The following is a 24705-nucleotide window of genomic DNA, read 5'->3' as shown; positions in this document are numbered from 1 at the left end:
TGGATCTAGTTGTTATTTCCAATCGTTCCATGTGCCTGCACACACCCGACACTGAATGTGCCTGCACACACCCGACACTGAATGTGCCTGCACACACCCGACACTGAATGTGCCTGCACACACCCGACACTGACACATTACAAGTACTGTAGGAGACAAACAGCCACTGCAGGAGGACGAAGCAATCAATACAACATGGCTGGACAGGAAAGCCATACATATGAATGGCAATGCACTTGCCAGCACTCAGTTGTTTCAACATGGACAAAAGAAATACTTATTCTTGTATTACAGCCATATAACTTTCAAATGATCATGATTCAAATAGTATCATTCTGAAAGGAATATGGAGACTCATTCTGGATCACTATATATAGAAAAAACATCACATGGATGCAACTGGGACGTACTGTATCATCAGTGATGTACCCTGGGGTCATAGGATGTTTCGGGTACTGCAACATCATACACCCTCGCCCAGGTGACCCAGCCGGGGGTTGATCAGGCCCCGACTTGCGTCCCAGTAGCTACCCACGGTCAGCCCTCTTAGGGAAAGACAGAGCCACTCAATCCACTGCTCCGGAACTACTCTGCTGGGACCGGGAGGCTCTGGCACGTGGAGGGACTGGGCTCTGTGGGTTGCCCCCTGTCCGGGCTCCTCCTACGTCTCACCAGGTCCAGGACCTGTGCGTTGCACCAGACTCCCCTGCATCCCAACATTTCATTCCGGTATGATGTTTCTTGGGCCGTGGTGGTACTGCAGGCTCCACTTGCGGCTTGAATGGCCCTCCTAAAAGGCCTCTCGTGGATTTGTTGGGCTTCTTCCTCACGGAAGACGCAGGCTGGGGCGCTAACCCATACTGCTCCCGGGTTCCGTCTACATTCCGGCTGTCAACTCTCTCTCCAGTGGTCACCAATCTATTCCTGGTTGTCACGTAGTCTATTCCTAGGAGTCACTGGCTAACTAGATAGAAAAACTGTCACTTGTATGCTTTCCTAGTAGTAGTAGGGCCATTTTTCTACCTGGCACAAGGCTCTTATGCATGGCAAGCTTCTCTAGAGAAGCTCTGACACCAAACCTCATGTTTCGAGGCGTGCTTTTTCAGCTGTAATGGAGTTGATTTCATTGCACTTCCAAGCTAGCTACAAATACAATCTTGCAATATACTGTGTATTCTGTTACGTGCATGTGTTTGAATTGTCATACTCGAACTGAGATGAAACATCTCTTTTTTGCCAAGACCTGCAGTAAATTGCTTTAGTTGAAGAAAGAGACCATGGTTACTGTACATGGACTTAGGTCAACTAGAAGAAGGCCCTGATAGCTGAGAGAAAACATCTAAATAACATCTCCTTCATCAGGCTACTGTAATAACATGTGTCTTATTATTATGTATGTCTCACAGGCATGTGCAGCGCACAATTGGGCAACATTGTATCGCTCGATTCCTAGTCGCCCGTCCTGCAGCTCGTCATCTGCGGGATTTATGACATCACTGATGATGTCACAGTGGGATCAGGGATTTATGACATCACGGATGATGTCACAGTGGGATTTATGACATCACTGATGATGTAACCAAGTGTAACCAAAAAAAAACACAATATTGCTCGAGTGACATCATGTCATAGACGATGTCACTGATGTCATCGATTTTGTCACAATGACTATGACATCATCAGTGACATCACAATTGCCCGAGTGTAACCAAAAACGTGACCAAAATCGCAGAACCCAATTACTCCCTTTTATATAAAGGAGGATTAGTATGCTCAACACAGAGCAGGTGCTCAGAGGGAGGAGAGGGGATTGACGACGACAAACGATGCAAAACAGAAGAACTGAATTATTCATGTATGGAAATATGTAGTATTTATTCAGATTGTGAGGCAAGCTGAGGGGCCCATACATACACCACCACAGCAGGAACACACTGTGTGGATCAGTGTACTGCTGACAATGAACCATGACAATGTTCACTGACTGTGAACAATCCATTCCAAATACACCAAAGATATGATATTTAGCCGCTGCTGTAGGTGCATCGGGTATATTTACAGTACACGTCTAATCTGAGAAGTTTGACAAACGTATTGAGCGTGACTTCTCCTCCTACCCTACGACCCACAGGAGACCGTAAAAGGAGCTAGGGCTCTGTTTGTCTGTCTGTCATAAATTCACTCACACACACACACACACACACACACACACACACACACACACACACAAGGGACAGACACAGGCACACACACACACACACACACACACCCAAAGTCCCAGTGATGATGTCATAAATTGTGACATCATCAGTGATGCACACACACACACAAAGTCCCAGTGATGATGTCATCAGTGATGTCATAAATTGTGACATCATCATCCTAGACTGAGCAGATGCCCTCCTCTCTCACCACAAAGAGGAGCGTCATCTTACCACGGAGTCATTACGCCAAAATTAGCCGTCATGCTATTTGTGAATAAAGCTTCCTTGTCAAATTTGACCCACTGGTCTCTCATGACTGAAATGGGGTCTCTCACGGACCGAGTTTCAAGAAATGGAGACCCTGTCACGTCACCTCACATCAACCCATCCTCAATAGCCAATCAGCTCACAACATATGTCAAATGTGACGTCTGTTATGACGTAGCTGCTGAGCCTATGACATGCACCAGTGTTTCCCCTAGAAAGATTTTCAGGCCTGGAAGGATTTCGCGTAGCGCGCGAGATGCCTAGTAATTTAAAAACGTGTTAATTTGAAAACATCGCTATGTGTTAATTAAAAATGTGTATTTGAAAACGTCGCTGCGGTTGTGTTTTAGGGTTATGGTTAGGCTTAATGAACAAAAACCTTACTTACAGTTGATATGTTGACTTTGGAAATGCTCACATAAGAGACACTGCGGAGCGCGTCGTCATTCAGAAACCACGGCCAAAACGGGGGGAAACAGAAACCCCCCCTCCAATCCTGGCGTTCTCCTATGTCGCGTGCATGGTCGCGTGTTGCACACAAAGATCGCATATACGGACGTTGAACACTCCAGCTTACTTCCTTGACAAGGCTAAGTGGCGATTTTTTTACATTTGTTGTCTGCGCAGCCCACCAGCTTTTAGCTATGTTTAATTCAAGGAAAATGCTGGTGTGTGGGAGTGAACGGAGCGATTTCCCCCGTGATGGGCGTGGCCTATTTCATGCAGTTTCTCCATTGGAACACGGCCCCTCCAGTGCCACCCTGATTCCCATCGATTTTACGTCATTATTTACACAACCACTAGAGGGCACTTCATTTTGAAACGTGACTACAGGTCGTAAAAGCTGCTTGTACAATATATGTTTGATGGTCACAATTCATCTGGTACAGTAGCTGGTTGGCATGGTTCCAGGCTTAGAACTCTTTCTATTTAAAAGATGATTGGCAGCAGGCCATTGAATGCCGCTGAGTCATCTCCTCTCATGTGGTGAAGTCAAACCTGCACCTCCTTCTGATGCAGATATAGTCCAGGCATTTTACGCAAATATGTGGGTCAACCTCACACTAATTGCAACAAAACCAAACTCAACTGATTTTGTATCCTCAATATGTCCTCAATGAAGGAAAAAAAGTGTTAAGGAAATGTATGAAGGGAAAGTTTTGAAAATGACCTAAATATGATGGTAGCCTATGAAAGCCTATGGAAGCCTTTTTTTTTTTTTTTTAATGTGCCATAAATCTCATCACTTATATCCTGTATGTGTTTTTTGCTTCAAGGAGAAAAAGAATAAAATAAAAAAATAAATAAAAAAAAATGTTAAAAAATAAATAAAAAAACGTTTTTGGTTGCATCATATGGGTCATTTTCAAAAATTTCCCTTCATACATTTCCTTAACACTTTTTTTCCTTCATTGAGGACATATTGAGGATACAAAATCAGTTGAGTTTGGTTTTGTTGCAATTAGTGTGAGGTCAAGTGACATTTTTACTGGACTAATAATGGATATTATGTTCTCGCCTATTCTAACCTACAGAGTGAGACATTGTGATCATTACAATCAGTTCAACTCAGTCTCTGGAGAGGAAATGAATGAAGGTGAACATGGGTCTGTAGATTATTTTGTCAAACGAAGCCATTAGTGAAACGACAGCAACAGCTTCAGTGAGAAATTGTATTTTAAGCTTCTTGGTCCCACAAGAACATAAAGGACCTGCAGCTCAGAGGGAGGGGGGGTTGAAATATTTATCAAAAACATACATTTTTTAGATGTGTTATTGTTATCTCAACTATCACTAGGGTAAAAAAAAAAAAAAAAAAAAGAGTAGGGTCCCAACTCAAATGTTGTGCTTGGTCCTTTCTGTCCTGTCTTTGTCAAGTCTGTACACTCCCTTTCAAACAAACGACTAATATCTCTCTAACAAAATAATCACATTCACAATATGCAATAGTAGTGATTCTCTATATCCGTGGTTCTCAACCTGTGGTACACGGGGCTCTCACACTTTCATATGGTGGTCATTTCTGAGGTGGCACTTGGTGTAAAAAGGTTGACAACCACTGATCTATAATTGTTTATTAGTTTATTAAAACATATGCAATCAATTCATCGAGAAAATAATTGTCAGATTAAGCGACAATGAAAATAATTGTTGGTTACAGCCCCAATATCCAACATAACTTGAACGCAAATCACAAAAGATGAACATGTATATTATGCCAGGCTGAGTAAAAGCACAGGTAAAGCGTAGCCAACTTTCTTGTATGTGTACATCTGATTAGGCGTGACCCCAAATTAGGGCTGTCAAAATTGTAATGAGTTTTATCGGGCCTAGATTATGGAGAAGCGTACGTCTGTCTGTCCATCCATCTGTCTTTGTTTATTTTTTATGCATCTTGATGTGCTGTCATCCCCCTGTGTGGTATTGAAAATGGTATAGAGCAGGGATACTCAACTTGCTTTGCCCGGGGGCCACTTTCGTGAAATGATAGAAGGCGAGGGGCCAGTTCATAAACAAACAATATACATTTTTCTGTAGTGGATTGTAGGTTTTTGGAGTGTCAGCCGGAGTTTAGGCTGACAATGTTGTGCACACCGGATAGTTAGTTAGGTTAAGTTAGTTGGGTTAAGTACATACATAAGTGCCTGGGTAGCGAGCAGATGGCGGTATTTGACAATTTAGCAGCTAAATCATAGATTATTGAAAGATATTCCATATTCCAGACTGAAATGCTATAACAGAACTGTTGGCCAGAATGACATGAACATTTATTGGACACTTATTCAGCGGCTATCTTGCATGTTGCGTTCAGCTGCACTGTAAAAAAAAATATATATATATATATTTTTTTTTGGGTCAACATCTTTTTGTGGCGGTCAAAATCCTTTTGTGGCGGCCCGCCACAAATTCCTTTATGTATGGGAAACACTGCCACCATTCATATTCTTCACACGCTGGTACAGGGAGAAAAGCAGGAAGTGACGTTCACTTTGGCTCTATATTACCCTACACACACACACACACACACACACACACACACACACACACACACACACACACACACACTCTGCTCCCAGAATACAGAGCTCCACGTCATCACGTGTATCTGAACATAAGCAGTCGGGTGCAGAGGAAAAGGCCCAGAGCCATTTATCTGGTACAGTTAAAGCAGCTACGAGCAACTTTTTCGATTGTTATTAAACAGTATAATTACAATATTGATGCATCACATCTTACCTATAATAGTAGCTGAGACCAAAGCCGTGTGTATCTGAGATTGCTCCCTTAGGTGATTATTAAGTCTATGTCTGTCTAAACTCGCGTCAACAGGGGGCTCTCTAGAGAGACCGGACCGGGTAACCCGGAAGTGAAACGCGGAAGTGAAACCCGGAAGTGAAACGCAGCTGCCTGCCTACGCCGTTCGCGCTGCCTAGCAACATAGCATAAACATTGTGAACGCCACGCATACTCTCGGGAACATCTCTCGTTATATTCTAACAGGTTTTTTGGAAGTTATTTTGTGGTTATGGCCGAAGTGGCTGCTGCAAACCGTTTCATTTCACTTCCTGATCTTCCCTGGCCACAGACAGACTAACACTGGCCGATTCACTCGGGGTTCAAGCGAGACTACTCTGCGTTGGTCTCGTCGACTATTAGAGGTAAGATGTGATGCATTGATATTAAATTTATACTGTTTAATAACAATCGAAAAAGTTGCTCGTAGCTGCTTTAAGCATCCATCTTAACTACCACCCTACCACTCGTTCATTTGCCTTCATGTCCTTCTCTACAGCCATTTGCACAAACTGATCTCACCAAGTAACGGTTGTTCCTGGACCAACATTTCTTCCTAGTACGGGCCGGGAAAACCCCGCCCCCGAACTCATTTGATTGGTCGCGGCAATTGCGTCTTTCCTGAAAACGTGCAAAACAAGTAAAAAAGATGAGGATAAGAAGATTAGGGTTAGGGTTTTCTTATCTAATGACGACCAGACCCAACAGACCCAAACCACAACCACATTGTTGTACTAGGCTCTAACCTAATGTTTTATCAAAATGTGTGTGGTTCAACCAGGAGTCCAACCCCAGTCCTCAGATTGGAAGGCACACACAATTCAATTCTACAAATCATCTACATGTACAGTACTACTTACATGGCGATCCATGGCTTTGTAACACACTGTTCTACTAAAACCCAGGCAATTTAACACTCCATTTACACATTTAAAAAAGTACAGTCCAAATGAAGCAGAAAACCTAACCTACAATACCTAGTCTCATATTGAGACAGTGTTTCCCCTACCATTCTAGAGGCCTGGCGGGCCCGCCAGGCCAGAAACAGAAATGCAAAAAAATATATACATATTATAATTGGGGGTTTTTCTGCTCTCCCAAAAAGTGCAATAAACGTTTATGGCATATTATTACAATACAACAATACTGGTGTTGACAGTGTTGACAGTAATAGAAGGTGCCAAATCATTCAAAACAATAAGCATTTTGCTTTTAGGAGTATTGTGCCAGCGTGCAGCGCTGTTCCAAAACGTGTCAACGTGTGTCGTTGCCTGGGAAACACACATCCCATAATACAACTGTTCGCATCGCATCCCATAATAGTATGATGATACTTGGGGATGCCATTGCCAACATAGATGCCAACAGGTTAGCTAAAAGTTCAGCGTCACCAGCGAGCGCCCCCCACTGTTGCGGTCGGGGTACATTTGGAAATCCCTCCAGGCCTGAACATTTTTTCTAGGGGGAAACACTGTGAGATGTGTGGCCAAGCTAATAAAGCAGCTCCTTCGTCCTTTCCAATCCATCAAATCAAACAAAAGTGCAGGCTTCTTCACATTGTGCCCCCAATGTCAAACTCCATTACTTTTCCGTGCCTTACCATAACTAAGTTGGAGGGTTTCTGTGATCAAAAAATATATTACCTTCCTTCCTGCTTTGTTATTGTGTCAGTTTCCACAGTTGTGCTAATCAATAAATCACACCAATAAATTGTTTTTCCATTTAAGAGCATTAAAATTCCCAGACTTAGTTGAACTTAAAGGCCCATTCCGTTGGTTTTGGCGAGAAATAAATGTGCACAAAGTGTTTATTATTGGCACTGAGTGAATGCGCCTTGACGTCACTTAAAAATGGCGACCAGGGGCGTTTCTCTCCGACCAGCCGTTCAGAAGATACATGGAAAACCGCAGTTTCGAAGTGGATAGCATCTCCCGCCACAGCTAGAGGATGTGACGTCTTGCGCGTTCACGTCGAGCTTGTCTCTTGTCCTAGACGCTAACAGGAAATGGCGGAAGTAGCTTTTAACGTTACGCTCGTCGCTAGCTGCTAGCTAAAGGAAACAACAAACACAGACTCCAGAAAAAGTCCAGACTAAGTAAATAAATATTTATCTAATGAAGCCCGTCTGGCCAGACAGCAGCAATGTGACCGACATCGGGGGGAAACTAGAGTCAGGACTGTGTTTTCAGTTCATGAAGGAAACTTGCTGCTTGTAGCTAGTGTAATGTGGTTTTGACCAGATTACGTTAGCTGCTTGCTAATGGATTTTCAAGATTCAAGATTTTTACTGTCACTCCGTAGTACAAGTATCTGACCACCTGGTCAGAAACTCTGCTAACATTACCGTCTTGTGTGAAGTAATGCAACCCTAACGTTACTACCGTTATGCTTATGGTCATGGAATATTATTGTTTGACTACATTTAGCTGCGGTGGTGAGTCGTTACCTTGATGCTATACGCGGCTAACTAATAGATTTAGCTATATTTATAGAAATTACCACCAGCCCCACTAATAACGTTACTGTCTTGTGTTGATAATGAATCTAACAGTCGGAAATATGCCTAACGTTAGCCTACTGTCTGTTATGCTTACGGTACATTGTTTGACGGTAGGCTACCGTACATACAGGGGGAGCAGGCTATTTCCTGGCTTGTGCTAACATGAGTATCCACTTCCCGCAGCCAGCAGGCTCTGACTGCAGTGGGACTGCACATACTAGTAATGTTAGCTTGATGCTAATTGCGGCTAACTAATATTAATTTACATTTATAGAAATTACCACCAGCCCCACTAATAACGTTACCGTCTTGTGTGGATAATGAATTTAACAGTCCTAAATATGCCTAACGTTACTGTTATGCTTATGAAACATTGTTTGATTGTTCAGTTTGGTCAACTCCAGGCATTACCGTGCATACAGGGGGAGCAGGCTATTTCCTGGCTTTTGCTAACATGAGTATCGACTTGCCCGCAGCCAACGCAAGCCAAAACACGACCAAACATGCCACAATAACGTCCCCTAATTCATCCAGAATCCTTCCTGGGCATCTCGAGGCTGATCTGACCGATAAATTGTCCAGGTTGCCGTTTTCAAGTGACTTTTATGAGTTAACGTTACAAAGCAACGAACAGCTCTGCTGTTGCCAGGCAACTGCTTGTGCGCGTGCGAGTATGGTGCCCGCGCGTCAGCTCATTCACACGCTGCCTGCAGTTACACTAACGGCCACCGGCGTCAGTAATAGTGAGTTTTGACGGATTGGGCCTTTAAAGGAACACTCCGCCCATTTTCAACCAGCTTTGTATCATTAGAACATCAGTAGTATATCAGAAAACTGTAAGCGGTTTTGAAGTCTGTCATTTAATTTGACAGTTATTGAGTGTTAAAGTGTGGACCAGTGACATCACTGGTCCACACTAACTCAAATTAATAACTCATTAACTCAAATCAACTCTCAATAACTGTCAAACTATTCATCATTCATCTAGTTTGACAGTTATTGAGAGTTGATTTGAGTTAATGGGTTATTAATTTGAGTTAGTGTGAACCAGTGATGTCACTGGTCCACACTTTAACACTCAGTAACTGTCAAATTAAATGACAGACTTTAAAACCGTTTACAGTTTTCTGATATACTACTGATGTTCTAATGATACAAAGCTGGTTGAAAATGGGCAGAGTGTTCCTTTAAAACAGCACAGATAGTTTATAAAGCAAGAAATAATCTTCTCCCCAGTAATTTACAGAAAATGTTTAGGGATAGAGTACGGAGGTATGAATACAGGGGGGAACCAAATTTCCAACAGCCCAGGGCACGTACTACTCTAAAGAACATGTGTGTTTCGGTCAATTCGGAAATTATGGAATAAACTTCCAGAGGAAAAGCTTGAATATATATCAATTCAAAAAGACCTTTAAAAAAACTAAAGTTGACATGTATGACCTCATTACATAGGGCTAACATCCGGAGGGATGAGTTGTACAGGCAGAAAGTCTGTGTTTATGAACGTATGTATATGTGTGTACAAGCATGCATGTACAGTATGTGTATATCAAGGTATTGTTCTTTTCTCTATATGAATTGTTTACTTAGATTATATTGCTTACTTTTAGTGATTGACTTATACCATGTTATTGACCATGTCTCATTTTTTACTTATCTTATATTCTTCATCACAAATTGCTTTATTTACATTAAGTCATTGTTCATTTCTTAGCAACAATCGGTTACCAATTGTTATCTTTGTTTTGTCACTTAGCATTAATTGTAATAGAATGGCACTGTTACATGTCTTCTATCATCATTGATTGAGCATTAATGAGATGTAAGTGGGTAGGTTACCATAAGCCTATGGCTTCTCACCTATCCTTCTTTTTCCGTTGTTTTTTGTTTAAACACTCGAAATAAATCATTCATTCATTCATTCATCCATTCAAGTGTGAATTCACAATAGCTGCCACCAGATATGTGATGTAAGTCAGAGTGTGACATCATCGATCATGTGATGTCATCCCCCCCAACCGCCCCTCTTTTAGCCAATTGGCATGAACACAAACACATCTTCACACACACACACACACACACACACACACACACACACACACACACACACACCTGACCTTCATGAACACAAACACATCTTCACACACACACACACACACACACACACCTGACCTTCATGAACACAAACACATCTTCACACACACACACACACACCTGACCTTCATGAACACAAACACATCTTCACACACACACCTGACCTTCATGAACACAAACACATCTTCACACACACACCTGACCTTCATGAACACAAACACATCTTCACACACACACACACACACACACACACACACACACCTGACCTTCATGAACACAAACACATCTTCAAACACACACCTGACCTTCATGAACACAAACACATCTTCACACACACACCTGACCTTCATGAACACAAACACATCTTCACACACACACACACACACACACACCTGACCTTCATGAACACAAACACATCTTCACACACACACCTGACCTTCATGAACACAAACACATCTTCACACACACACACACACACACCTGACCTTCATGAACACAAACACATCTTCACACACACACACACACACACACCTGACCTTCATGAACACAAACACATCTTCACACACACACACACACACACACACCTGACCTTCATGAACACAAACACATCTTCACACACACACCTGACCTTCATGAACACAAACACATCTTCAAACACACACACCTGACCTTCATGAACACAAACACATCTTCACACACACACCTGACCTTCATGAACACAAACACATCTTCAAACACACACACCTGACCTTCATGAACACAAACACATCTTCACACACACACCTGACCTTCATGAACACAAACACATCTTCACACACACACCTGACCTTCATGAACACAAACACATCTTCACACACACACACACACACCTGACCTTCATGAACACAAACACATCTTCAAACACACACCTGACCTTCATGAACACAAACACATCTTCACACACACACACACACACACACCTGACCTTCATGAACACAAACACATCTTCACACACACACACACACACACACCTGACCTTCATGAACACAAACACATCTTCAAACACACACACCTGACCTTCATGAACACAAACACATCTTCACACACACACCTGACCTTCATGAACACAAACACATCTTCACACACACACACACACACACACCTGACCTTCATGAACACAAACACATCTTCACACACACACCTGACCTTCATGAACACAAACACATCTTCACACACACACCTGACCTTCATGAACACAAACACATCTTCACACACACACCTGACCTTCATGAACACAAACACATCTTCACACACACACCTGACCTTCATGAACACAAACACATCTTCACACACACACCTGACCTTCATGAACACAAACACATCTTCACACACACACCTGACCTTCATGAACACAAACACATCTTCACACACACACCTGACCTTCATGAACACAAACACATCTTCACACACACACCTGACCTTCATGAACACAAACACATCTTCAAACACACACCTGACCTTCATGAACACAAACACATCTTCACACACACACACACACACACACCTGACCTTCATGAACACAAACACATCTTCAAACACACACACCTGACCTTCATGAACACAAACACATCTTCACACACACACCTGACCTTCATGAACACAAACACATCTTCACACACACACCTGGCCTTCATGAACACAAACACATCTTCACACACACACCTGACCTTCATGAACACAAACACATCTTCACACATACACCTGACCTTCATGAACACAAACACATCTTCACACACACACACCTGACCTTCATGAACACAAACACATCTTCACACACACACCTGACCTTCATGAACACAAACACATCTTCACACACACACACCTGACCTTCATGAACACAAACACATCTTCAAACACACACCTGACCTTCATGAACACAAACACATCTTCACACACACACACACACACCTGACCTTCATGAACACAAACACATCTTCAAACACACACACCTGACCTTCATGAACACAAACACATCTTCACACACACACCTGACCTTCATGAACACAAACACATCTTCACACACACACACACACACACACACACCTGACCTTCATGAACACAAACACATCTTCACACACACACCTGACCTTCATGAACACAAACACATCTTCACACACACACACCTGACCTTCATGAACACAAACACATCTTCACACACACACCTGACGTTCATGAACACAAACACATCTTCACACACACACACACACACACCTGACCTTCATGAACACAAACACATCTTCACACACACACCTGACCTTCATGAACACAAACACATCTTCACACACACACCTGACCTTCATGAACACAAACACATCTTCACACACACACACCTGACCTTCATGAACACAAACACATCTTCACACACACATACACACCTGACCTTCATGAACACAAACACATCTTCACACACACACCTGACCTTCATGAACACAAACACATCTTCACACACACACCTGACCTTCATGAACACAAACACATCTTCACACACACACCTGACCTTCATGAACACAAACACATCTTCACACACACACCTGACCTTCATGAACACAAACACATCTTCACACACACACCTGACCTTCATGAACACAAACACATCTTCAAACACACACACCTGACCTTCATGAACACAAACACATCTTCAAACACACACACCTGACCTTCATGAACACAAACACATCTTCAAACACACACACCTGACCTTCATGAACACAAACACATCTTCACACACACACACACACACACACACCTGACCTTCATGAACACAAACACATCTTCACACACACACCTGACCTTCATGAACACAAACACATCTTCACACACACACCTGACCTTCATGAACACAAACACATCTTCACACACACACCTGACCTTCATGAACACAAACACATCTTCACACACACACACACACACACCTGACCTTCATGAACACAAACACATCTTCACACACACACACACACACACCTGACCTTCATGAACACAAACACATCTTCACACACACACCTGACCTTCATGAACACAAACACATCTTCACACACACACCTGACCTTCATGAACACAAACACATCTTCACACACACACCTGACCTTCATGAACACAAACACATCTTCAAACACACACACCTGACCTTCATGAACACAAACACATCTTCACACACACACCTGACCTTCATGAACACAAACACGTCTTCACACACACACCTGACCTTCATGAACACAAACACATCTTCAAACACACACACTAGGGCTGTCCCAGCGAGTCGACGTAATCGATGACGTCGACTACGTAATTACGTCGACGCACGCTACGTGCGTCGACACGTCACAGAACAAAAAAGATGGCAGCGATGGCCGGAAAAAGTAGTCATTTCTGCACCGCAGCGAACATAACATTACACCATTTAACGGTGTTATTCGGCCGTTTAACGTTAACGTACATATTTCCGTTTGCTTTCACGGCTAACATGTAGAAAATTGATTAAACTAACGTTACAGACCATTGTTAGTCTGTTGCTGCTCACGTTAATTTACTGCGTGCATCATTTAACAGTGCTATTCGGCTTTTTACATTCTTCTGTTTGGGTTCACGGCCATGTAAGATGAGATCAAAACTAACGTTACAGACCATTGTTACAGTCTGTGACTGTTAGTCTGTAAATCGTTTGTATTATTTATTTCCTTACCCCCACACTGATGCAAACATACATTTGGCTGAGTTAGCTGCACAATGCACATTACTCCAGTGATTAAATAAATCCATGTCCTGTAAAAATACTGATCCTCCTCAGTTTAGGGAAAGGGTTCATACATACAGTGATGAATCATGATGATGATCAATTTAATCTATGTGTCAGGTGGTCCAGTATTTTCGTGATGAGAGCAGGCAACTGACAAATAGGCAGGCACTATCTATTATATAATAATAAGATTCATATTAATAATAATAATAATTCATATGATCATATCATAATAACAGACATGGAAATTAGACTTAGACTAATTTTAAATATGTCCCTCCCTACAGTATTATATTATTATTTATCTCTCTCTCTTTTCAGGAAGCAAAGCAGTGTGGAAGAGTTTTTCCCCAAACGAGAATGAGATGGTTAAATAAAATACTGAAATTGAGAAGTTTTTGTTTATTTTTTTTGGGTAAATTTATTGTTATATAATAAAAAAATTAAATAGAAAATAATCGCTAGATTAATCGACTAATCGAAAAAATAATCGTTAGTCGAATCGATAAGAAAATAATCGTTTGGGACAGCCCTAACACACACCTGACCTTCATGAACACAAACACATCTTCACACACACACCTGACCTTCATGAACACAAACACATCTTCACACACACACCTGACCTTCATGAACACAAACACATCTTCAAACACACACACCTGACCTTCATGAACACAAACACATCTTCACACACACACCTGACCTTCATGAACACAAACACATCTTCACACACACACACACACACACACACCTGACCTTCATGAACACAAACACATCTTCACACACACACCTGACCTTCATGAACACAAACACATCTTCAAACACACACACCTGACCTTCATGAACACAAACACATCTTCACACACACACACCTGACCTTCATGAACACAAACACATCTTCACACACACACACACCTGACCTTCATGAACACAAACACATCTTCAAACACACACACCTGACCTTCATGAACACAAACACATCTTCACACACACACCTGACCTTCATGAACACAAACACATCTTCACACACACACCTGACCTGCATGAACACAAACACATCTTCACACACACACCTGACCTTCATGAACACAAACACATCTTCACACACACACCTGACCTTCATGAACACAAACACATCTTCACACACACACCTGACCTTCATGAACACAAACACATCTTCACACACACACCTGACCTTCATGAACACAAACACATCTTCACACACACACCTGACCTTCATGAACACAAACACATCTTCACACACACACCTGACCTTCATGAACACAAACACATCTTCACACACACACCTGACCTTCATGAACACAAACACATCTTCACACACACACCTGACCTTCATGAACACAAACACATCTTCACACACACACCTGACCTTCATGAACACAAACACATCTTCACACACACACCTGACCTTCATGAACACAAACACATCTTCACACACACACCTGACCTTCATGAACACAAACACATCTTCACACACACACACCTGACCTTCATGAACACAAACACATCTTCACACACACACCTGACCTTCATGAACACAAACACATCTTCACACACACACCTGACCTTCATGAACACAAACACATCTTCACACACACACACCTGACCTTCATGAACACAAACACATCTTCACACACACACACACACACACACACCTGACCTTCATGAACACAAACACATCTTCAAACACACACACCTGACCTTCATGAACACAAACACATCTTCAAACACACACACCTGACCTTCATGAACACAAACACATCTTCACACACACACACACACACCTGACCTTCATGAACACAAACACATCTTCAAACACACACACCTGACCTTCATGAACACAAACACATCTTCACACACACACACACACACACACCTGACCTTCATGAACACACACACACACACACACACACCTGACCTTCATGCCAAATTTCAGCCTCGTAGGGTGAAGACTAGGCATGGGTTGGTGTCACTTTGAGCAGTGCGTCCCAGTTTAGTTCTTAAATAATTGTAGGGCGACTCCAGTCCACTTCGTGGCGATAATGCACCTCTAAGCTGGTTTGCCAACCAGTAGTAGTAGTAGTAGCAAAGAGCATGGAAGGAAAGAGACGAAACTCCGGCCATTTTTGGAAACAGAATGCGCCTCGCAGTGGTCAGCTGCGGTAGCGCGGGCCCCTATAATCAGCCTCTCTAAACAGTAACTCAACGGGAGAACACTCTAAATTTCGTGGATTCACATCTTTTCTGGGCGTACTGCAAATCTTGATTGAAGTGGTGTAGTGCAGGGATGTAAAACAACAACCATATTGTGGAAACTAAGCAAAATTTTTCTTTTTTTTCTTTTAGTTTTTTCAAGATAAATAGTAAATGCAAAGGACCCGAGGTTAAAACCACGGCAACGCACTTCTGACGGAGTGGACGACAGCCGCATTAGCTATTTATCTTGAAAAAACTAAACAAAGAAAACGAAAAATTTTGCTTAGTTTCCACAATATGGTTGTTGTTTTACATCCCTGCACTACACCACTTCAATCAAGATTTGCAGTACGCCCGGAAAAGATGTGAATCCCCAAAGTTTAGAGTGTTCTCCCGTTGAGTTACTGTTTAGAGAGGCTGATTATAGGGGCCCGCGCTACCGCAGCTGACCACTGCGAGCCTGTGCGAGGTTCTTTTGGCGCTGTCACGCTTCCAAAAATAAAAAATGGCGGAGGCTGCTGGGCGTTGATGTTGCAATGGGGCAATATGGAGCTTTCAGTTCTTTCCATAAAAGTTCTTTGGAAGTAGTGGAAGAAGAAGAAGAAGAAGAAGAAGAAGAAGAAGAAGAAGAAGAAGAAGAAGAAGAAGAATTTCTCAGTTTGTTGTTGTAGGCTACAGCTCGAAATACATTCGACCTGGATCATATGGATTTAGCATGGATTTTAAAGACTCCTTTTCTACCGTTTTGGACACCCATCTTAGCCAGGTGACTGGTGTCCCGTTCATATTCTTCACTCCAAAACAACTCAACTGTCAGCTCAGCTGACAGGAGTCAGACACATATGCGTTTAACGAACACACGTTATGATCGCACGGTGAAACGGTTTTTTGACAAACCCACTTTTATGACATAACGTTAGATGTGGAGCATGCAGGTCGCTACAAGCTCAGCCGACAGGAGTCAGACACATGCGTTTCATGAACACACAAACGTTATGATAGCACGTTGCGTTCAGAACACGTTATCACAACAAAACAGCATGTGGGACCGCTGTGACTGAGTAGCAAACAGCTTCTCGTCTGTGTAACATCAGTAGCCTCGCTCTGTCTGAGTTACCCGTGTCTGTGTAACGTCAGTAGCCTCGCTCTGTCTGAGTTACCCGTGTCTGTGTAACGTCAGTAGCCTCGCTCTGTCTGAGTTACCCGTGTCTGTGTAACGTCAGTAGCCTCGCTCTGTCTGAGTTACCCGTGTCTGTGTAACGTCAGTTAGCCTCGCTCTGTCTGAGTTACCCGTGTCTGTGTAACGTCAGTAGCCTCGCTCTGTCTGAGTTACCCGTGTCTGTGTAACGTCAGTAGCCTCGCTCTGTCTGAGTTACCCGCGTCTGTGTAACGTCAGTAGCCTCGCTCTGTCTGAGTTACCCGCGTCTGTGTAACGTCAGTAGCCTCGCTCTGTCTGAGTTACCCGCGTCTGTGTAACGTCAGTAGCCTCGCTCTGTCTGAGTTACCCGCGTCTGTGTAACGTCAGTAGCCTCGCTCTGTCTGAGTTACCCGCGTCTGTGTAACGTCAGTAGCCTCGCTCTGTCTGAGTTACCCGCGTCTGTGTAACGTCAGTAGCCTCGCTCTGTCTGAGTTACCCGTGTCTGTGTAACGTCAGTAGCCTCGCTCTGTCTGAGTTACCCGTGTCTGTGTAACGTCAGTAGCCTCGCTCTGTCTGAGTTACCCGCGTCTGTGTATTATTCTGGCCATGCTGGCAGCAGCGAGAAAGAAAAGAAAATACATGCTGCTATATTCCTATATTTGTAAAATCCCCTGGTTTGATTTCCCCAGAGAATTTATCAAATTCCCTTGACTTTCTCTGCCTGTAATATTTAAATTCCATGATATTCCAGAAACTGTGCCGGTGGGAACCCTGAAAAAAATGACCAATAGCAAACTCGGCCCCTACCTCATAGGACCAGACGCACTGTGTTCCTCCGAAGCGGCGCACGCAGCGGCCCACCTCCACGTCCTCATGGGTGGTGTACATCTCCCTGAGGCAGGTGGCCATGTGGGGCACCATCCTGCGCAGCACCTCTCTGCTGAAGATCATGCCTGGACCTCCCATGCAGAAGTTCTCCCCGGGCTCCAGGGCCAGCTTGCCCAGCTCCTCGGCCATGCCCAGGCCTGTCTGGCCCAGGTACAGAGGCTTGCTGCTGTTGAGAGACCGCAGGAACAACTCCAGCTTCTCACCTGGGAGAGAGGTGGGGAGAGAGACATGAGGTGAGGAGAAAGGTGAGGAGAGAGACATGAGATGAGGACATGAGCTGAGGTGAGGAGAGACATGAGATGAGGACATGAGGTGAGGACATGAGGTGAGGAGAGACATGTGGTGAGGAGAGAGACATGAGATGAGGACATGAGGTGAGGAGAGAGACATGAGATGAGGACATGAGCTGAGGTGAGGAGAGACATGAGGTGAGGTGAGAGACATGAGGTGAGAGACATGAGGTGAGGAGAGAGACATGAGGTGAGGAAATGAGCTGAGGTGAGGACATGAGCTGAGGTGAGGAGAGACATGAGCTGAGGTGAGGAGAGACATGAGGTGAGGACATGAGCTGAGGTGAGGAGAGACATGAGATGAGGACATGAGGTGAGGACATGTGGTGAGGAGAGAGACATGAGATGAGGACATGAGGTGAGGAGAGAGACATGAGATGAGGACATGAGCTGAGGTGAGGAGAGACATGAGGTAAGGACATGAGCTGAGGTGAGGAGAGACATGAGATGAGGACATGAGCTGAGGTGAGGAGAGACATGAGGTGAGGACATGAGCTGAGGAGAGACATGAGGGGAGGTGAGGAGAGACATGAGGTGAGGACATGAGCTGAGGTGAGGAGAGACATGAGATGAGGACATGAGGTGAGGACATGTGGTGAGGAGAGAGACATGAGATGAGGACATGAGGTGAGGAGAGAGACATGAGATGAGGACATGAGCTGAGGTGAGGAGAGACATGAGGTGAGGACATGAGCTGAGGTGAGGAGAGACATGAGATGAGGACATGAGCTGAGGTGAGGAGAGACATGAGGTGAGGACATGAGCTGAGGTGAGGAGAGACATGAGGTGAGGACATGAGCTGAGGTGAGGAGAGAGACATGATATGAGGACATGAGCTGAGGTGAGGAGAGACATGAGGTGAGGACATGAGCTGAGGTGAGGAGAGAGACATGATATGAGGACATGAGCTGAGGTGAGGAGAGACATGAGGTGAGGACATGAGCTGAGGTGAGGAGAGACATGAGGTGAGGACATGAGCTGAGGTGAGGAGAGACATGAGGTGAGGACATGATGTGAGGACATGAGGTGAATTTCTGTTGTTTTTTTTATACTCTTTTTTTTATTGAATGTTAACGGTTGGTCATGGGCGTCACATCACAGTTTGTTTTTACATAGTATTTGGTACATTTTCATATACATCATCACACATTTGTCAAGGGCATGCATGCATACATGATACAGGTGAGTAACTCCATCTTATATATTTCACCTATAATTCCCAGCCACTGGTCCCGTGTCGGAGGGTCAGCTTGTAACCATTTACGGGTTATAGCTTTCCTACTAAATCAAAACAGGGACTACAGATGCAAATTAGCTCTTTTCTTCCATTTCTGGTACAATATATTTATTGTGTACCGTCCCTGCTCAAATAAACAATAAAGATAAGAAAGATAAGATAAGATACTTGTTAAGAGGATCTTCATCAAATATTTATCTTTATGTAGATCTGGCATTTGTCCCAGGTATAGTGTAACGAATGAGTGTTCTAATTCAACTCCCATTATCTTTTTGATCTCAGCTGCCACCTCTTCCCAGTATGAATGGATTTTCGGGCCCAGAAGATATGGTCAGCCATCAAGGTCCCACATATATGGAACAGTCTCCCCGTCTCCATAAGGGACAGCCCCACCCTTGCCACTTTCAAAGGCAGTCTCAAAAAATGGCTGAAAACAAAACCAGTCATGTACTCACAGGTAGTATGTTTTTCCTCTTTCTTTTTGTGTAGTATTATGTAATTTTATTTTTATAAGAGTAATTGCTGCCATGTATTTTAAAGTGTATTGCTGCTACTTATGTTTCACGTAGTTCTAGAGTGTACCGCTGTACCTATGTTTTATGTATGTTTTACGTTTTATGTTTATTGTGTTTTATGTTTTATGGGGACAACGGATGGAAATTAGCCTCGTGCTAAATCCGTCAATTTTTACACTTTTACTATGTTCCAGGTTTTATTATCTGTTCTATGGTTTCTGTGTTCATTAATTTTGCACTGTCCCGTCCAAATAAACTAATAAATAAGAAATAACATTGCCTCCAACAAAGGCCTGTGTCTGTGTGGGACACCCATGGCGTGTCCCTCTTCCCAGCTGGATTGACTGTGACAGGTGACTGTTAACCTTTATCCTACTGTAGCTACTGGTGAGGAGTATAGTGCTTTGATGCACTTTACAAAACCTTCATTAAAACCCAATCTTGAAAGCACCTTATACAGATAGTCCCAGCCCACCGAGTCAAATGCCTTCTCGGCATCTAGGCTGACCAGCATTGCTGTTCATTTCTCTGTTGTAATATGGCTCATCACCTGTAACATTCTCCTTAGATTATCTTGTGTCTGTTTTGTATAAAAGCCGTTTGGTCTAAATTTACCAGCTCAATACAGCCCAATACAGCCTTCTGTTATGGCACAACGAATCGCACTGGCACTACAAAGTAGGGGTGCTCCGATCCGGCTAAGCCACGATCCGATCCGATCCCGATTCCTGGGGTCACGATCCGATTCCAGAATCGATTCTCGATTCCAACGAATCTCGATTCCAACGATTCTCGATTCCAGAATCTAGAATCGATTCTCAATTATGTAGTTTTCTATTGCAATAACACACAAAGGTAAATCTAAGACAACAAATGACAAATGTATTAATGCTGAACTTCAAATTCAACTTCTGAAGTATTACAGTCAGGGCCTAAATTCATTTTGCAAACTAGGGGGGAATTCCCCCCTTATGTTCTTCAGATAAGATGGATTTATAGGCTGGGGGGGATCTGTAGACTTTGAGAAGGATTTATAGATTTTGGGGGAAATACATTAACCAGAGTTCTTAAGTGCAAGAGGTGGTGGCACCGTGGCAGTACAGTACACAAATGACATGAACATTTGGACACTTATTCAGCATATCTTGCATGTTGCGTTCAGGTGCACTGTAAAAAAAACAAAAAAAAAACGATTTTGATTCTTGGGAGTTTGAAATCTAACATCACGACAGTGTCAAACTAGCCAGAGTAAAAACTAAACTTCCGGTTACAATTTTCAATATAAAACCTATGTGGATGACGTAACGTTGGTATAATATTAGCCGTGACACACAACTTAGTTGTCTGTGTTCTATGTCTTCTGTGTATTTCGGATCACACACACAAAAAAGTTGCAACATGCATCACTAAGGGTATTAGTTTAATGACCATTATTGTGAAGGTTCCAACCAGAAGTTTCAATGTTATTCTGGCTCATTTGACGCTGCTATGAGTTGGTGAACTTCTGGCTGAGTCCGCAAATCTTCCGCTGAGAAACTCCGCTGTTGCCTACTCCTGTACTTGTTTAATTGTTGTTATTGAGTCTATTTCTGCAATAACTGCACTTTATGGCTGTTTACACTCGACGTACGTTGACATTACTGAGGCGATGCGGACAACCATGGAGGCAGCCATTACTGTCGACGTCACTCAACAGAAGTGGTGCCTAAGTCCGTGACTAAATTCCTTTAGACAAAGCCGAATGTAGCAGCGCCCAAAAAGTTGCCAGCACACTTCTCCACAATCTAGGCCTGATAAAAACTCATTTAAAACGTTGACTTTACACAGCAGATTACCCCTGCTCTAGTCATCAGCCAATCACAACACCTTTAGTCTGTTGAAGCAACAGATGCCCACCATTGATAGGGAGGGAAAAATCTGTAGTATGTTTTATTTTCATAAAGAGAAAGCACTGCTGGTATCCATACTGCTGCAAATTAGTATTGTATCTGTTTCCAAAAAATATATATATATTTATCAATACTATGGATATCTGTTGCAAATGACTATTGTATCCGTTTCATATTTTTAGTATTGATACTTATCGATACTTTTGACAACCCTAGCAGGCACAGTGCTGCACGCTTGAGGGGCAGCCATTCACAAGCTCAGGAACCAAATGTTTGGCATTTTTGACAGAGGCATGTCAGGTTAACCAGCTGATGCCACGTGGACACGTCTAGACAGAAGAGGCTCAAACTGTCAAACGCAGGCCACCAAAATATCTGCTGAACCACGCACCCTGCATGTGTGTGTGTGTGTGTGTGTGTGCGTGCATGCACCCTGCATGTGTGTGTGTGTGTGTGTGCGTGCATGCACCCTGCATGTGTGTGTGTGTGTGTGTGCGCACGTGCGTGCATGCACCCTGCATGTGTGTGTGTGTGTGTGTGTGCATGCACCCTGCATGTGTGTGTGCGCACGTGCGTGCATGCACCCTGCATGTGTGTGTGTGTGTGTGCGCACGTGCGTGCATGCACCCTGCATGTGTGTGTGCGTGTGTGTGCGCACGTGCGTGCATGCACCCTGCATGTGTGTGTGGGCGCACGTGCGTGCACGCACCCTGCATGTGTGTGTGTGTGTGTGCGCACGTGCGTGCATGCACCCTGCATGTGTGTGTGCGTGTGTGTGCGCACGTGCATGCATGTGTGTTTAAGCTATAGTGTGCAACTTTTGAACATACCACAGCCATGGAATGTACACAATGCATAACCATAGCAACATAGCAGAGAGTAGAACCCGAATGACCCTCGTTTGTGCTGTGATTGGCCAGTTAGCTTGAGCACAATTTAACTTATCAGGTTAAAACGTCTGAGAAAACATTGTGTGTATTTAAGAGTCATTTGAAACCGTTAATTATGCTCTTCAATAACTCAATCTTGTGTGGCACTTTGCGCCTCCAAAACATGACAGCTCACCACGCAGAGCATGTGAGCGGAGTGGAGCGGTGATGATTACCACTCCTCGCTCCTGGAGCGGCCCTTTCCACCCGCTCCAGCGCTCACGGCCGCTCCGCTGCAGACCGCTCCCCAGGCTATTATTGATATGTTTTTATTACATGAATAAACAAACGTTCTGTCTGTCTTCAGTCAGGGTCCATGAGTCTCTTCCTTCTCGTCTCGCAGCAGCTGGCAAGAAAATAGTGGGCGTGCACCAGAGTCCTGCATCGGGTCGGGGTTCCGCGGGGCCCCGCCGGGTACCCGCAAAAAAATGCGGGGGGCGGGTGTTATTTTGTCTTCATTTTATTTGCGGGTTCGGATCTGGGTAGAATAAACAACATGCGGCCCGGGTCGCGGGTGTTGTATAATATATGTATTAGGGGTGGGAATCGTGGAGTAACTCACGATACGATATGGTCACGATACAGCGATTCTGTGATAATCGATATATTGGAAGAAATTTAACCTACGATACATCACGATATCTGTATAACTGAAGAGAAAAAAATACCCCTAAAAGGCAAGAAGCAGGTATTATGTATTTATTAGCAGAATTGACATGAACTCTCTCAGAGTTCACTCACTCACTCATACCATTTTCGATACCACGGAGGAAAAGTTACACATTAAGTCTTTTTATTATTATTATTAAAACAAGAAAACCTATATAACCTACCTACCTATATAATTTCTAAAAGTAGATATTAATGATCAAACATTTCCATTCATGTAGCCTACAGTAGTTATGTTTTTGTTTCAACTACAAACATAAATAAACGTCAAATTGAAACTATGTTTCAACTACCACACAGCATAATATTTTAGCCTGTTTATTAAAAAAAAAAAAAAAAAAAAAAAACATATCGATACTTGGTGCCAGTGTATCGATAACGTATCGCAAGTGGAAATATCGCGATACCGTGAGTATCGATATTTTGTCCCACCCCTAATATGTATTTCTATTTACTTTTTCTATAACGATAATAATTCAGTCAGTGTGTAACTTCATGTTTTGTCTGAGTCTGACGACCTGACGTCTTTGTCACAATCAGTCAGACTCAGAGAAAATACTGCAGTTGCAAATCCTGGCGGCTAAGTGGCAGTATTGGCTTGTTTATTGGAGGGGGGGGTCAGTGGTCAGGTCGTCACTCAGGGCAGGGCAGGCACAAGAGACAGGTAGGCCACTGACTGGCTTCAGTTCAGTAGTACATTTCGTTCAGTATCTTAGACCTAGACCTATGCTAGCTAGCTTGTTGCATTGCATGACAGCTAGCGCCAGCAAGGCTAGCATGTTTCCTTTAGCTGCTG

At 43.4% G+C, this 24705-nt stretch overlaps 1 protein-coding gene across 1 annotated transcript in view; it reads right to left on the bottom strand.

Moving 5' to 3' along the window:
• The window catches only part of LOC310778530 (chondroitin sulfate synthase 3-like), a gene marked incomplete at both ends in the record, with an annotated part of 121752 nt that overhangs the window by 67168 nt on the left and 29879 nt on the right, over positions 1-24705 (bottom strand). The window contains one exon of the mRNA XM_083638984.1: positions 18300-18583. Within this exon, the coding sequence (XP_083495110.1) occupies positions 18300-18583 (284 nt within the window). The remainder of the gene's footprint in view (positions 1-18299; positions 18584-24705) is intronic.

This window comes from Poromitra crassiceps, assembly GCF_964638095.1.
Source record: "Poromitra crassiceps genome assembly, chromosome: 6".
Taxonomy (NCBI): Eukaryota; Metazoa; Chordata; class Actinopteri; order Beryciformes; family Melamphaidae; genus Poromitra; species Poromitra crassiceps.
Note: the sequence above shows the minus strand (reverse complement) of the source record. Positions and strands in the feature narration are given on the sequence as shown.